General features: G+C 36.8%; 1 protein-coding gene across 4 annotated transcripts in view; it reads left to right on the forward strand.

The window, feature by feature from the left end:
* micall2a (mical-like 2a) overlaps positions 1 to 16,273 on the forward strand; it is a 29,756-nt gene that overhangs the window by 9,159 nt on the left and 4,324 nt on the right. For 2 of the 4 annotated variants that reach the window (XM_024272909.2, XM_024272910.2), the window contains exons 10-17: positions 610 to 717; positions 894 to 958; positions 1,126 to 1,249; positions 4,312 to 4,414; positions 4,501 to 4,574; positions 4,646 to 4,760; positions 4,828 to 4,874; positions 4,952 to 5,981. In XM_024272909.2, coding sequence (XP_024128677.1) covers positions 610 to 717; positions 894 to 958; positions 1,126 to 1,249; positions 4,312 to 4,414; positions 4,501 to 4,574; positions 4,646 to 4,760; positions 4,828 to 4,874; positions 4,952 to 5,031 — 716 coding nt within the window. In that variant the 3' untranslated portion in view covers positions 5,032 to 5,981. Of the gene's footprint in view, positions 1 to 609; positions 718 to 893; positions 959 to 1,125; positions 1,250 to 4,311; positions 4,415 to 4,500; positions 4,575 to 4,645; positions 4,761 to 4,827; positions 4,875 to 4,951; positions 5,982 to 16,273 lie in introns of those variants that run through there. The other 2 variants (XM_036213194.1, XM_036213195.1) reach the window with 1 other exon arrangement.

Here is a 16,273-nt window from a genome sequence, read left to right on the forward strand (position 1 = left end):
ATAGGTCATAAACGGACAGAAGTTATGATTTTCTTCAGCAGGGAATCGCAACAGGATTCAACAATTCAACAGCATTCAACAATATTTGTGTTTAGGTTCCTTCTGCACATACGGCTCATTTCAGAACCGTAGATTGTACAGACATGATTCCAGCACCACATGCATTAAAAAAATCAAACAAATTGATTGGATTTCATCAAAAGATTAAAATTAGTCAATAAGACTTGAAGTTTGTCTGTTTCAACATTTGGATCCAACCAGGCACAGATGAGGTGGTTTAAAAATATACTTTGGCGTTGATTCCAAATGAACAAATGTGTGCTTTTAGAAAGGAAAAAAAAAGATGGCATTTTTAAGAAATTTGTTTTGACTGGGCCAAAAGTGCCTAATTTCGCTCTGCCAAATGTTAGAGCAATATAATGACTAATTGAGTTAAAATACTGACGTAAAAGCCTCTTGGCAGTTCTAGACGGAACATTAAAGGAATCTCATGAGTCACCAGAGTTTATTCTTTCAGCACAAAAGTAGATGTTCATTTACATTGACCTGCATCTCATCCATCCACAGATTTGCTAACATAACAGTTTAAACTGTCTGTTTATATTTCAGACTTTAAATATGGAAGCCACTTGGCTGTAAAATCCTCTCTCAGACCTCCTGCAGAGCAATCTATTAACTCTTTGTCGACTGCTCCATCCAATTCTGGAAATCCGTCAGGTTGGTTTCCACCTGTTTTTTAAATATAAAGCACACATTTAATGTATTTTTGATTTAAAAATGTTGTTTTTTTCCCCTAATTCTAATGAAAAATCAGGTAAGTCATATGTGACAATGCCTTTTTTTGAAAAGCTGCCATGAAAGGACCATCTAATCCTGCTTTATCTACCTCTTAGCTGCTAAAAAGGGAAAGTATTTGTCACCCACCAACGCCTTCAGGACTGAAATGAGGTCACCCTCTGTAAGTTCCCTCCATTAAGTCTCTTAAGAGATTAATTCATAGCTCTGCAAATATGCTTTCATTATATTGCTTGAGGGTGAAAAAATGGTTGACCTTCTGCACATTAAGATGATCAAAGTCCGACTTTCTAGATCTGGAGTTGAAGTTCTTTTTTTGTTTGACATCAGGTGAAGTCTTATCATATTCCAGTGGAGCAGATTGAGAAGCAGCTGATGGAAATTGAGACAAATTTGGCTCATTTGGAGAAAGAAGGTGTTGAGCTGGAGAAGAAGCTGCGCAGGTGTGAAGAAGGTACAACTCTTTCACATCCTGTCATTTCCTTTTTACAGCTTGCAAATGCTTTTAAATGTTAATCATTGTGCAGAGTTTAAATTTAGCTTTAAAAGCGCAGACTCTGCTTGAAAAAATGTTGAATTTAAATTAAATAGAAGTCCTAAAACTCTGAATTGTGTACGTGACCCCTGCGACTATTTAAAGTCCCACTCTGATCATCTTTTGATCTATGAATATCCCATTTTTAGCCCAAATTTTTTAGACACGGTTTCTGCAGATTTGCCATAGTAATATTCATTAGAAATTTACCTCTGAAATGTTGGCGGGACTGTAAACCCGGCCTCCCTTCCCATTATTCTACTGCTTGTGTGCTCCTCCTAATAACTTACAACTCCAATCTAACATTATGGGTGCAATAATAATAGTTATTTGAGTAGTGCTGCCACAAATTATTATTTTAATAGTCAACTAATCACAGATTATTTTTTCCAATTGGTCGACTAATCGGGTAATTCAAAAACTAGATGTGAAGCACAGATCTTAGCTTTAAACTAGCTAAAAACTAGATTTATAGCATTACATCCGATAATGCTACTGTGAATGCTGTTAGCTGAATTTAGCCACTGAAGATGCTAGTGACGATGGAAAAGATGCTGAAATTGATATCTAAAATCGCTTGACCTAAAAGCTGAAAACGCTGAAGCCGATAGCCAGCTAAAATATTAGCTAAATGCCATATTAGCCTAAAAAAAAACAGAAAAAAGCACAAGTTAGCCAAAACAGCTAGCATGTTGCGAAAATATTAGCTAAACTCCAAAATATCCTAAAAAAAAAACAAAAAAAATCATAAATTAGCCGAAACAGCTAGCATACAACTAAAATATTAGCTAAACTCCAGATTGACCTAAAAAACAAACAAAAAAAATCATAAATTAGCCAAAACAGCTAGCATACAACTGAAATATTAGCTAAACTCCAGAATGACCTAAAAAAACAAACAAAATAAAATCATAAATTAGCCTGAACAGCTAGTATGTAACTGAAATATTAGCTAAACTCCAGAATGACCTAAAAAACAAACAAAATAAAATCATAAATTAGCCTGAACAGCTAGCATGCAACTGAAATTTTAGCTAAACTCCAGATTGACCTAAAAAACAAACAAAAAAATCATAAATTAGCCAAAACAGCTAGCATGCAACTGAAATATTAGCTAAACTCCAGATTGACCTAAAAAACAAACAAAATAAAATCATAAATTAGCCAAAACAGCTAGCATACAACTGAAATATTAGCTAAACTCCAGATTGACCAAAAAAATCATAAATTAGCCAAAACAGCTAGCATACAACTGAAATATTAGCTAAACTCCAGATTGACCTAAAAAACAAACCAAAAAAATCATAAATTAGCCAAAACGGCTAGCATGCAACTGAAATATTAGCTAAACTCCAGATTGACCTAAAAAACAAACCAAAAAAAATCATAAATTAGCCAAAACGGCTAGCATGCAACTGCAACATTAGATAAACTCCAGATTGGCCCGAAAAAACGTAATAAATGCCAGAATAGTCCAAAAAGCTAGCAAAATGCTATTATAACTTTCAACTTTACTACACTCTGACTCCATATAATGTAAAGTAACGACTAATCGACTATTAAATTAGTTGTCGATTAGTTTAATAGTCAATTTGTCGAATAATCGTGGCAGCTGTAAATTTGAGCGAAATGATAGCTCAGAAGAGGAAGATGAATCATGGTCTACAAGAGGGTAAATCAGCAGCGATTTTGTGGCTTGCCGTAATAGGTACTACGTCACACCTGCAAGCTTTTTCCAACTACATTTTCCTCTTAATTCACAATAACTTGAATAAAAAAAATACTCAGAATTTCAAATTTTAGCCTCATTTTCTTTATATCTGTCCTCCACAAAAACACTATTTTTTTTTTTATCAGAGTGGGTCTTTAATTGTTTTGTGCGGCCTCACACATGAACTCACTGCCAGCCACATGTTTGTGTGTGTAGAGAAATACCTGCCGTTTCTATTAGTTCCTGCTACCAAATGAGGTGAGAGGCGCAGTCACCCCACAGGGATGCTGCTCCTCTTCCTCAGGTCGAAAGAGGAAAAGGACTTGATTGGTTTTCCTCAAGGTCAGCGTGACACTGCATTCATGTGCGCGTGTGCACTGATGGTATATTCCAGTTTACTGCCTGTTTATTCATATTTTTGGGGTTGTGTGCCATCCTGGCAAGTCAGATATCAGCTGCCGACCAGTTTCCTTACTGACTTTTAGTAGTCCTTTCACCAAATTTGGTTACAATGAGAATGTTTTTTGCAATTAAATTCAGTTATCAATTCGGCATCAGGGTGAAGCAATGAAATTCTCAATGTCTTTTATTTATCATAAAGGAAAAACGTGATTGTAGTAGATCTTGAGAACATTTGGGTTGCAAATTTAAACGGGTTTTAAACAAAATAGAGTATTTATTTGAAATCAATTACCATTAAGTGATCTTTTTTTGTTGCTTTAGATAAAATAATATTAAATTAATCATAGTTTTCCAGGAAAAAAGCACAAACTGCCCAGATATCTTATTCAGAGGCAGAGGATGATGTTTTAATTTCAAAGTCGTCGGAGCCGAGCTTTAACTTTGCTGTTCTGTTGTAGAATAAACATTTCACCAAAAGTTGATTCATCTTTTTCTGAATCATCTCTAAACCATCTGCCTGCATGCAAACTAAACATCTTAGTTTGCAGGTAATATTGTTGCAGAATTAGGCAGGAGTTGTTAAAACGCTTCTGGATCGCAAACACGGATTTATGAGCGATCTTGTATTTTCTGATTTGATATTTGGAGAGCAAGGAGCTGCAGTTTTAGTCAAATGTTGCCTCCTAAATGTTATGAGATTCAGTAGGATTTTCATTTACACAAGTTAGACACATTTCAGAGATTTGTGGAGTTCAACAGATAACATGAAAACACACAGAAACTTTGGAGCAAGTTTTTATTCTCGTTTTAGAACAAAATCCGTATGAATTCTGCAGATTGAGGCTAATTCTAGATCTCGTAATTTTAGAGGGAGAGGGGGACATACTGATGGACCCGCTGATGGTTGACTGGTTTAACCTCATCCGAAAAAAGCAGATGTACATCAGGAAGGAGTCGGAGCTTGTATATATGCAAGTACCACTTTTTTGTAATTCCTAGAATTAAAATCAAAGTTTAGTAACTTTAGCAACAAGTGAGATGGTTTTTGAAATGTCAGAGCCAGGACTCAAGAACTGGAGGAGCAGCAGCCGAATGTGGAGGGAGAACTGCGCATGCTGCTGGAGAAACCAGGTAAGGGGGGAAAAAAATCCCACTTTTTTGTCTTTTTTTTCCACTCTTGACATGTCCACATGATGCCACAGATCATTTAAAGTCCAGAGAGGAGAAACGGAGGGAGAAGACACTGATGCAGCGACTGATGGAGATCGTTGATGGCAGAAATGCGATTGTGGAGGGTCTTGATGAAGACAGACGGAGGTCTGTTTCGTTCTTTTTTTTGTCTTTCATTTTGCATCAAAAATATTTGATTTTTGGTTCGTTTTAGGGAAGTGGAAGAAGATCTACAGTTGAATAAGATGATGCAAAATCTCGGTACGTGCTTTTATTTTGTTAAATTCCCCCTCAACCTTAATAATATTCTAATTGGTTGTGTTTTTGGGGGAGGGCAGGAGTGAAGAAAACCAAAAGTAAGAGGAAGTCTTCCATCTCCAAACTGTTCAGGCGACGAAGTAAAAGAAGAGTTGAATAAAAAGTTTTGCTTTTATTTATTTTTTTTTATAAACTGAATTAAATGTCTTTTACTATATTTCACTGTTAAATGGTTTCTTAAAAATGGTGACACACAAATGTCAGTTTCTCATATATAAATGCAATTTTAACAATTTACCTTTTTGTTTTTTTCAGATTTTATTGTTAAAAATCAAATTTATCGTTTAACACAAGCCTGTTTAAAAAAAATAAAACGCACAGTAAATGTTGGTGCTAAATGCTGTGACTTTACATGAATATTTCTGCAGGTTTTGATCTATAAAGGTGCAATTTTTATGAAACAATTGGCACTTTTTTTAGAAACTGTAATTTTGTTTGTCAGACCAATTAAAATATTTGTATTATTTTGTTAAAAATATTGGAGTAGTTATTCTTGCTTTGAAACAAATCTAATTTCATTTTTCAATATTAGTTTTTTTTTTTACTAAATGTAACAGTGAGTTATGACCTGGAGCGTGAACTCTCATCTTGAGGTGCTGCTCTTCTCACTTTGGCCTGTAGGGGGCAGCGTGGGTATGTGCTTCCTCACTCAAAAACTTGGAAATCCAATTTGCCACAGTACAGACAGTTAATTTCTTTGCTAATTTCATAAATGCTGCCAAAATGTTCAGCTGTGCTGATGCAATAATGTTATGTGAAAGAGGATTAAGTTGAGCAGTAGCTTTAACTGGGGAGGGCTTATAAACTATAGGTTCTATTGAGCTTTTTTATCTGCAAACCTGGTTTAATTAAACATTACTTTTTTATTAATATCTGCATCAGAATGGCTGCATACCTGAGCTATTAAAACGTGTGGAGTCGCTCATGTGTGAAAATGGGATTTTTGTGTGGTGTTTGTGAGGGAATGTTGCTGTATTCTTTCACGCAACCTGTTTATAATCATTTTAAAAGTTGAAATCTGTTTTTCTAATAAACCCTTCAAAGACTGCATGTGTTATAAGTTGTATAAGTTACTTAAAAACGCTCACTTTGCACAGATTTACACAGATCCCCCAGACTCTCAATCCCACGTTCAAAGCTTTCATGACTGGAGCTTTCAGGAGGAAATCAGCAGCTCCTTTTGAGTCGGGAGTTGTGCAGCGATCACAGCTAGGTCTGTGCACGCTTTTTAAAGAGCGCATTAGGAATTCACTGGCGTCAATGTATCGCAGCCACTTAAAAACCACACATCCCTCATTTTGAGATGCATGAAATTGTGATTGTGAACTTGGAACACAATCTTTCTAGCTGAGCAGAGTTGGGGATGATATTGGTAGAAAATGCCACGCGTGATGCGGGTGACAGTCGAGACTGAACGTGCGATATTAGAGTTAATTAAAGCTTTGCGCCCCATCTACTGCAAATGCTTGCACTTCTGCAATTAAGAATCAAAGGCGAGGGCTTAGTGTCAGGGGGGTGTCTAATACATGGTTTTAACAGGAATGGGACCTGATTTGCCAAGCTCCTAGCGACAAGCATTAACAACAGCCTCAAATTAGAGGGACATTAATATTCATCAGTAAAACAATTCATCCTGTGAATGTGCGATGAAATGGAATCCTCTGAGGTGAGCTCTCGTGTCCGGGCTGCCATCGTTCATTAAAATATGCCATTACCCATGAAGTGCTTAATCTTTATGAAAGGGTGGTAAAATCAGTTTGAGAAAGGTGGTAATGCTGTTCAGCACTTTAGATAATGCTAATCCGGCTCTCTCTTTCTGAAATGCAATCATTTCAAATATCATAAAGGTAAATCTTACTCTGAATGAGTCCTTGCTTGTGCATCATTTCAGAGGAACTTGATGAAAAGGCTGCGTTTGTGTGTGTGTGTGTTAAGCCGTCTTCCTGCCACTAGCCTGTAATTATGATCCTCGAGGTAATTTTATCAGGCTCATTAGCTCTGATGAGTAAACTAGAAGCGTGCTTCTAATTTATTGGCTATCCAGGCTGGAAATTTTATTCTCATCAGAGAGATCATAATATTTGTGTAGAGTGAGAGGCTGTGTACACACAACACCGGGCTACAGGCCTGCTAGACCCACACCGAAGACTTGAACTCTCCATATGAAATAATTTGCATGGATTCTTCTTCTTTTTTTTTTTTTTGGCGTTCTCTCGTGAATGCACAAAATTAGATTCTCACACCTAACAAAATTGCATTGTTTTGGTTCCCTGTCCGGTGGAGATTATCCATTTTCTGTGTCACAGATTGTGTTAAGGGAGTACTTTCAGCGTGCGCACACTTTCTTTCCACTGTGTAGAAATTTGCATTGAGGGGAAATTATGCATGCTGGCTAGTGGAAATGAAATGTATAAAGTGCATGACTGGTAGACTTGACAAGTGCGGCTTTCATCCATCTCAAATGAATAATTTTCACTTCCCTTAAACATCCTTAATCCAACCATGTTATCAGCGGGCGTGCAGGATTTCTGCGGACTTTCTCCTCAACGGCGCAGCAACTTTTAACTTGCCAGAGATTCCACACTGCAGTTGCTTACCACATGGTCTTAGGGACTCGCTCTTATCCCTCCCTGCTGGTTTTTGTGGATCAGTAAAATTCCCTCAAAAACACAATATACACAAGTCTTAATAGATAGCAGAATGTCTCACTCTTCCCTCCTCAGAGGTCGACTTAATGCACTGTATTTTACCTCTGATTCACGTTGGCAGGGATGGCTTCTAAAAAAAACCTATTTGCGCGCCGGCTCTTTGTCCTCTATTTCGAATTTCACTGACAGGTCCTTCCATGCTCAAATAATGTGGTTTGGAATCTCACATGGCCGTAAAGGGATAGAGACGGATATTCATGGCAAATTATTCATTTACAGCTTGACTTATTTTTTCCAGGACGTTTTCTTGTCATCTTTGCTGAAATACATACAAGTTATGATACTTTAGTCTGCAAAATACTCCCCTCAACATCCCAATCCTTTTTCATTTATGCCCCGTAGCTCTTATTTTTTTATATTTTTACTCCATAACCACCACTGACGATAAACAATGAAACATGTAATTGGTGTTTATGCTGCTAATCCACGTGATAGCCCCTAATATGAAGGGTTACCTGGCTATTTTCAATATCCTCTCCCTCAGAAGCCTCGGTTGGCGATAAGAATATTAACCTCATCAATTTCAGGTAACTTTCAACGCTTTAACATCTTGTCTTAAAGACCTGCGTGTTAGCAGGAGTCTCAGCCTTGGCATTTAGTGACATTTTAAGCCTTTTAACAGAATCCAGACAGGGATTTGCCGTTTTCACCAAAGGAAAATAATTTATAACCTCCTTTCGGAGAAACTGTGGGTAGAGGGATTAAATGCACTGCAGAGATTGGTGTGTGGTGCAGGTAAAACAATATTGTGACTCAGTTAATACACACACCCCCCTTCCTCTTCCTCGTCTGCTTTCACGTTAGTCATCGAGCTGAAGTTTAATTTTCTAATTTCCAGAGTTTAAGGTTGGAGATGACAGACCTGTGAGCGCCTGACCACCCTCACGAATGCTCTTAAACTTTACCACACATTTCTGAATGACAGTCTGGAACACAGAGAGCTTCTCTGCATATTGTGCGTCTGCCTGTGATGGCTGCTGTGTGGCGGAGACACGCAGAGGGCTCTGTTCTCTCTGTGGGCAGGCAGCTTTGATGCACTGCTTCTCTTATCTCAAGCCTAGCAAGGTTAATGAAGTGGTGGCACTTTTGGAGGAAGTAGAAATGGGATGAGTAGCAGAGACCAGAGGAAGCTTGGAGATGAAACGTCCGGCTTTTAGTGGCTGTACGTGGCAATTTTTGGCGAATTACATAGACAATAAGAAAAGGGGTTGTCATCCTCTTAAACTCAACAGTCTTCTGAATCGGCGATGGTTGATTCAATCTCTTTTAGTCCGCTTCATTTGAAATTACATTAGCATTTAGGCGTCACTTGTAGCTTGATCCGTCAAACGTCTCTGCATGAGTTCATGTTGGCGTTTTCATACAGCATTTAAATCACTTTTTTGGGGCTTGGAATGTGCAAACTGATGCACACAACAGCAATTTAAAACATAAAAAATGGACTAATGTGAAGATGTTTGGCCTCTTTGACAGTCACATCATCCCTAGTTTGAGTCCTTTTTAAAAGCACTTTTTCCTGTTGCAACAAGTCTCGCCCACAAGTTCTCCTCTTAAACAAAGAGCAAAAATCCCTCCTCGAGTAAAAAAATATAATAACTACTGATGTTCTGCTAATTCACAAAAGTTTCTCAGCTTTTTTTGGTTTTAATATTCCAATTCCCTTTGCATCTATGCGAGCTAATAGGTAAACAGTTCTGAATGGAGGAAATGAGGCAGGTCTACATGCCAATGAATTAGCATATAGATGAGTTCATCTCGTACAAATTGTGCTCTTTTGCCCACAACTCCCTGTGCTGAGCAAAGATCATGTATGTAGAGTATGCATGCAGAAAATGTAAATTAATCCATTTCAATCATTATTCAATATAAGATTTTTTTTTTCTGTCCACTCCCTCGTTTGTCCCTCTTTGCTCAAATGTCCAGAAATGCAGGGAGAGCGGTCAAACAATTTCACTCAATGAAAGTTGTGAAAAAAAAATAGCAATAGACTGAAACTCTTCCCTCTAGGACAGAGGTGTCAAACTCAATCGCACTAGGGGCCAAAAATCCAAAACGCACCTAAGGTCACAGTCCGAACAGGATAAACGTTTATTGAACACTCTAAAACGACATTTTTAAAACTTTAAAGCTGTAACTTTTTTATATAACTATGAACTAGATATGTAGCATTACCTGCTATAATGCTGGTGGGAATGCTACAAGCCGGAATTGACCGCTGAAGATGCTAGTGCTGATAGCTGAAGATGCTGAAATAGCTAAAGGCCAAATTAGCCTTAAAAACAAATAAATAGATAAAAACTTGGGTTAACCAAAACAGCCTCCAGTTGAAAAATAGCTAAACCTGCAAAATAGCTTGAAAAATTGGGAAAAAAGCTTAAATTAGCCAAAACAGCTAGCACTTAGCTCAAATTTTAGCTAAACTCCAAAACAACCTAAAAAATCTTATTAAATGTCAAAATAGCCCAAAAAGCTTGCAGAATAAAAATTTTAAAACTTTTTAAACATAATTATGAACTAGATATATAGGATTACCTGCTATAATGCTGGTGGGAATGCTACAAGCCGGAATTGACCGCTGAAGATGCTAGTGCTGATAGCTGAAGATGCTGAAATTGATAGCCGAAAACGCTGAAGTTGATAGCTGAAAACGCTTGAAGCTGAAAGCCTGCTAGAATATTAGCTAAATGCTAAATTAGCTTAAAAAACAAACAAACAAACAAAAAACTTAGGTTAGCCAAAACAGCCTCCAGTTGAAAAATAGCTAAACTTGCAAAATAGCTTGAAAAATGGGGGGGAAAACAGCTAGCATGTAGCTGAAATATTAGCTAAACTCCAAATTAACCTAAAACAATTGTAGTACATGCCAAAACAGCCCAAAAGGCTTGCAGAATGACACATTTTTTAAACTTTAAAACTGTAACTTTTTAAACATAATTATGAACTAAATATATAGCATTACCTGCCATAATGCTAGTGTGAATGCTACAAGCTGGAATTGGCCACTGAAGATGCTAGTGCTGATAGCTGAAGATGCTGAAATTGATAGCTGAAAATGCTTGAAGCTGAAAGCCAGCTGGAATATTAGCTAAATGCTAAATTAGCTTAAAAAACAAAACTAAGGTTAGCCAAAACAGCCTCCAGTTGAAAAATAGCTAAACTTCAAAATAGCTTGAAAAATGGGGAAAAAAGCCTAAATTAGCCAAAACAGCTAGCATGTAGCTGAAATATTGGCTAAACTCCAAAACAACCTAAAAAATGGTAGTAAATGCCAAAATAGCCCAAAAAGCTAGCAGTATGAACATTTTAAAACTTTAAAATTGTCGCTTTTTAATATAATTATGAATAATAAAAATGCAGGAAAATTATTCCAGAATAAATTAACTTAAACCTTAAATAAATTAATATTTTACTCTACATAAATATATTTTGTCAAAATTTTATGTTAGAAATAAGCACAAAATAACATTGGACCATTAATAACAATAAAATAAAATGATCTGGAGGGCTGGATCTGGCCTTCGACTTTGACACATGTGCTCTAGGAGAAACAAAAGCTAGTTTTCTATAAATAAAGAAGCAAAAATTCCTCAAAAAGAGTGTCATTGACCATTTGTTTTGTCTTTGATCCTCATTACTGTAATTCCACAAACAAACCCCGCCTCTATGAAACATAACTATTTTATTCTGGTTAATATGCTAAAAGAAGCTTATAGAATTGGGTCAGCTAATTAAGCAATTAGCTTATTCCAGCTCTGTGGTCAGGCTGTTACTAATCTGTAGCATTGTGAGTCGGGATCTGCCAAAACTGAGAGGCTTGTGCGCCTGCCTCCCATCCCGTCTGACAAAGGATCATATTTGAAGCTCCGTCTCCCTCAGCAGAGAGGCAGAGGAGTCGTCTCCGCTCCCTAATGCTCAGGTTTCTCATGCAAATCCCCTGCCCTGAATGGCTTGTTTATTGTCTCGTTAAGATACTGAGACATTTATGTAGTGTTGTTTGAGTGTTTGCTGTCTGCTTTTGGAGCTGTGTTAACACACGTGAAATCCCAGACCGATTAGAGTTTGACAGCATTAAACCGCAGTGACTGTTGGTGGCTTTTGGCAGAGCTCGCATGGTTTCATAGCACACGGGAAAACATAAATTACAGCATTGATGCCAAGGGTGGGCTTTTTTTTTCTTTTTCTTTTTTTTTTAAAGACATAATTTGTGGATTTTCTCTTTTTCTGACCTTTTTAGGGAACAAATGAGGGAAGTATGGACTTTACTGTTCTTAAACATTCAATTTTTGTCTTAAAAATTCAATAAGTGGGTTTGCTTAACCTGCAATGTATAAATCTATAGTGGACATGTGTTTCATTGTTTTTCCAAGGCAGCAAGAGAAAATCTATATTTGAGATAAATCCCGTTAATGTGATTTATTTAACACGTTTTTTTTTATGTAAACGTCTTGGCTTCAATGGAACGTATTTAGGGAAACCTTGGACTACTCGATGTATTTTCTGGTAAATAAAAGTGACTCTTCCTCTTTTTTTTCTTCCATTTTGTCATTCATCTTTTCAAAACTTTTGTCCAAACTCGTCTGATATAAGTGATAAAATCAAAGAAAGCAGAAAAACATGATAAAAATCTTGATTTCTATTTATTTTCGATTGGAAGTGTAATTTTCTTAAATAAAATTCTATGTTCTAAAATAAATAATATATTTGTGGGTTGAAGACATAATTATTCTTACCCAGCTAGAGAAAAATACCACAATCTTGTTGAAGGCCTATATATTATGCTTTTTTTTTTTTATACCAAACGCTAAATAAATTTTTTTTTAATAATTTTATTCTATAAATAGGGCTTTAAAAGTGCTCCCTGTTTGTCATTGCCAAATTTTTGACAAATAACAATAAAAGTGTTTAATTCATGAAAATAGTCAAAAAGCACTTGTGTCCTCTAGAGGTTGAATTGAGGTATTACATTTGAATTTCGGGATTGGGCAAACCATTTAAGTCACCCCTCTGACTGGATTTTTATTTTTTTTTTTTTTACATTTTGCCTGTGGGTGGAGTCAGCCTCCAATTTCCCTGTTTGGTTACCCTTTAAGCCTTTCAGAGTAAACTATATCCATATATATGATCATATATTACCTTTGGGACACTAAAGAACTAATAATTTTTTCTGTTATTTTTGTGAACACTTTCATTACCTGGAAGTAAGACACCTTAATCTCTGAGGCTCCGCCTTTCACTCCTTGTGGGTGCCGTCTATTTCATGACGTCAACCTTGAGCCTCAGCGTTTCACCCACAAAAACAACCAACCAAATTTTTGCAAAGATGGATGTGCATTTTGTGTATTTGCCTGAAGTAGTCCGGGTGTTTATTCTAAAAAATGTGGCTATTGGAGACTATAGAGAAGAACATGTAAATTACCGAACAACTGTTGGTCCCGATTGATATAGAAGACTGGACACAAAAGGAAGATGAACGGTATTGTGCACATAAAATGAAAGTGTTTTGTAGAGCACTGCTAGCTTTGCGGTGAAAGTGTTTGTGTTAGCCTGGGGGGGGGCGGTGCTGGCAGCTCGGACTCTTCCTTAAAGGGGCAGTTCTCATAGAACCTGCTGTTTTTTGGGGTTGGAAGGGGCTGGTGCTCAGTGCAGGTTTTTAGTGGAATACTCAGAAATGTGTGAACGGATCAAAAAAAACATTTATTTTGTTTGTTTATAGTGAAAATTGGACTTTATAATGCACCTAAAAGCTCAAAAAGTGGATTTTTCATTATTTAAGTTCTTATATTTGTAATAATACAAAAAAGTATTTTACTGCTTTGCAAGTGGAGTCATTAAAATTAATGATCGCAATTAATGTCAAAATCAACCTGAAGAGTTTAAAGTTTATGAAGTGTAAAAGTACGGGCTGAAGAGAAGTTTTCAAGTGGTTGACGTGGTTTTAAAAAAAATTAAAATCATTATCAGAAAACACTAAGTGTTTTGTGTTCATTACTGTAAACGGCAAAAGACCCTCTCTGATGTTAATTGTTTTTTTTAGTGTTTAGAACATATTCTTGTCGGATTTTTCTGATGGATGTCATATTTGAAGAAAATTAAGCTCAAAATTGTATTTTATTCAACTTGTTGTGAATCGGGAGCAGACAAAAAAAACAGTTTAAAACAAGCTTGTAGTTGTGATGTAGAAACTACAATGGGCGGGGCACGAGCTCCTTGCTCCACTCCATTCTGATGCATCCACTGTCATAAAGATGTCTTCGTTTTCCTCGTCTAAGGTGGTATCTAAATCAAAACTTTACGGCTGGATAGCTCCAACATTGCTCACCTATTTGTTTCACCGCCAGTGTTGGGACTAACGCCGTTTAAGTATAACGGCGTTACTAACGGCGTTATAAATCAAGTAATTTAGTAATCTAACTAATTACTTTCATCCTCGCTGTAACGCCGTTATAGTTACTTCGTGTAAATCGCGGCGCGTTACTTCAAAGTTTGATGATCTTGCTGGAGCTGGGCGCTTCGCACCCGAGCGTTCCGCGTCAATTCTGGCCGGAAGTTGCATCAAGATACATGAGAAAATCCGGTTTCTTTTCAAAATATAACCAGTTTTTCACAATAAAATGCCGCGATTGACAAATGTGATCATGTTTTTGTATCTAAACAGGCGGTAGACACGGATATAAACATTACAATCACAACACAAACGTGCAAACGAGTTACTTTGCCAAGTAACTAATTACTTTGAAGATCCAGTAATTGAGTTACTAACTCAATTACTTTTTGGGAGAAGTAACTAGTAACTATAACTAATTACTTTTTTGAAGTGAGATGCCCAACACTGTTCACCGCTAATGTTAGGTTGGCGCTCTAAGCTAGCGGGAGAGCATGTAAACAGATGGATGACGGGAAGTGGGAGGGGCTCACATACTCGCAACTCAACGGCGAATTTCTAATGGACTACTGCTGCTCTGCAGAAACCGTCTTAGAAAACGACAAAAACCTTTTTTTAATATTGGCTAAAACTGTTTCATAATTTAAAGACTACTGGAATTTTTTAAAAAAGAGGATCGGATTGGGACTTTAAAAACTTAAATTTAAAAAAAAAAAGAGTTAAGGCACTGAAATAAAAAATCTCAACCAGCAACTTCAAAAATGAAACGTGACCAGGATTTTAAATCACATTGCACAGAAAAACCTGAGCAAAATGTAGAAATCGGTTTTAGTTTTTTAAGTAATTGAGATTTGTGACTAAAATAAAAAGAGAAACTCAGTGCAAACTTGCTACCACAGCATTTGATCGAGTTATTTCCAGCGCCTATCCTTTCAATCGTCAGCAAAGCATTGAGTTATAACTATTCTAAGGTTTGATGTGGGAGAAGTTTCTAAACATAGAGCTGCGTCCTCCAGTTAACATCAATCTAGCTCCTCAAGCAGTTCTCTGCTCCTCACAACAGTCATTTGTGCTGCAGAATGAGGAATAATTTTGTCATTTACAACAGTTAAAAGCACGCCCGGCTCTGGAAGTCCAGTATATTCTTAAACTATAATGTGCTAATTGCATTTTGATGAGAGAAATCCGAGTGAGAAGTGTACCTAATTGAAGGAAAAGGCTTGAAATGCATTGTTAACGGGTCAGAGAGACACCACTTACGGTCATGATGATGATGTGCAAGGTGTGGAAATGCATTTCCAATCTCCCTGGCTTGAGCCCATCAGTTTCCATTCAGAAGTGTGTGCACTTGTTCATTAAGCTTATGCATATCATCAACTGGTGCACTCATTCTATCAGGCAGATATGGCAGGGATAAAACGATGTGAAGGATGGAAATTCAAACAACCATTCTCATTTGCAAAGGTCATTAAAGCCTGGCATACATTAGAAAATCTGCTAATTATGAAATGGCTTAACTCCACATTCAGTGGGATTATGTCTGCTCATTTAGAGTATGTTGATCTCCTCCTTTACTCGCCACAAGACAGTTGATGTATGGGACTTGTGGCACAGAACTAATGTTCCCAGTGCTTGTCGGTCATCTTAACTGACTGTAAGAAGTCCATAAAAGTAGCCGAATGAGGATCTGCATCAACATCACAAGACCGTTTTGGAGTTTCCCGCAAAAAAATGTTGCTCTGATGGTCGTTGTCCTCCTTTATGTTGGAGATGAGACGCCATATGCTGATGGTGTTTTCTGAACATGCAAAATAATACACTCTGTCAAAAATGATCATTCAAAGCTTCTGTCAGGAGCACAAAACTCATGTACATAATTCCTCAGGCTTTCAGTGCAAAGCCTTAAGACAAGTTAATACAATAAGCTGCTATAATCAGCTATTTCAAAAATCCAAAAATAAATATTGGCACGGCAAAGTACATAAGAAACTGAATCAACTCGGGATCTGAGCCATCAACACGCTTCAGCACTGCAAAGATGGTTCTCCAAAAAGCTCCGTATTAAATATTTACATGCTCAGTCCTTTGGCAATTTCATTACAGAAACTAATATATTATTTTAATAACGGCATATATTTGAAATGGAAATATTAAAATATAGTTAAAAGTAATTTCTTTCAAAATAAAAGTCTTCAAATAGTTATTTTTTGCGCTGTCTTTTTTTTTTTATTGGTTTTCAGTAATACGGTATT

This window comes from Oryzias melastigma, linkage group LG8 (genome assembly GCF_002922805.2).
Source record: "Oryzias melastigma strain HK-1 linkage group LG8, ASM292280v2, whole genome shotgun sequence".
Classification (NCBI taxonomy): domain Eukaryota; kingdom Metazoa; phylum Chordata; class Actinopteri; order Beloniformes; family Adrianichthyidae; genus Oryzias; species Oryzias melastigma.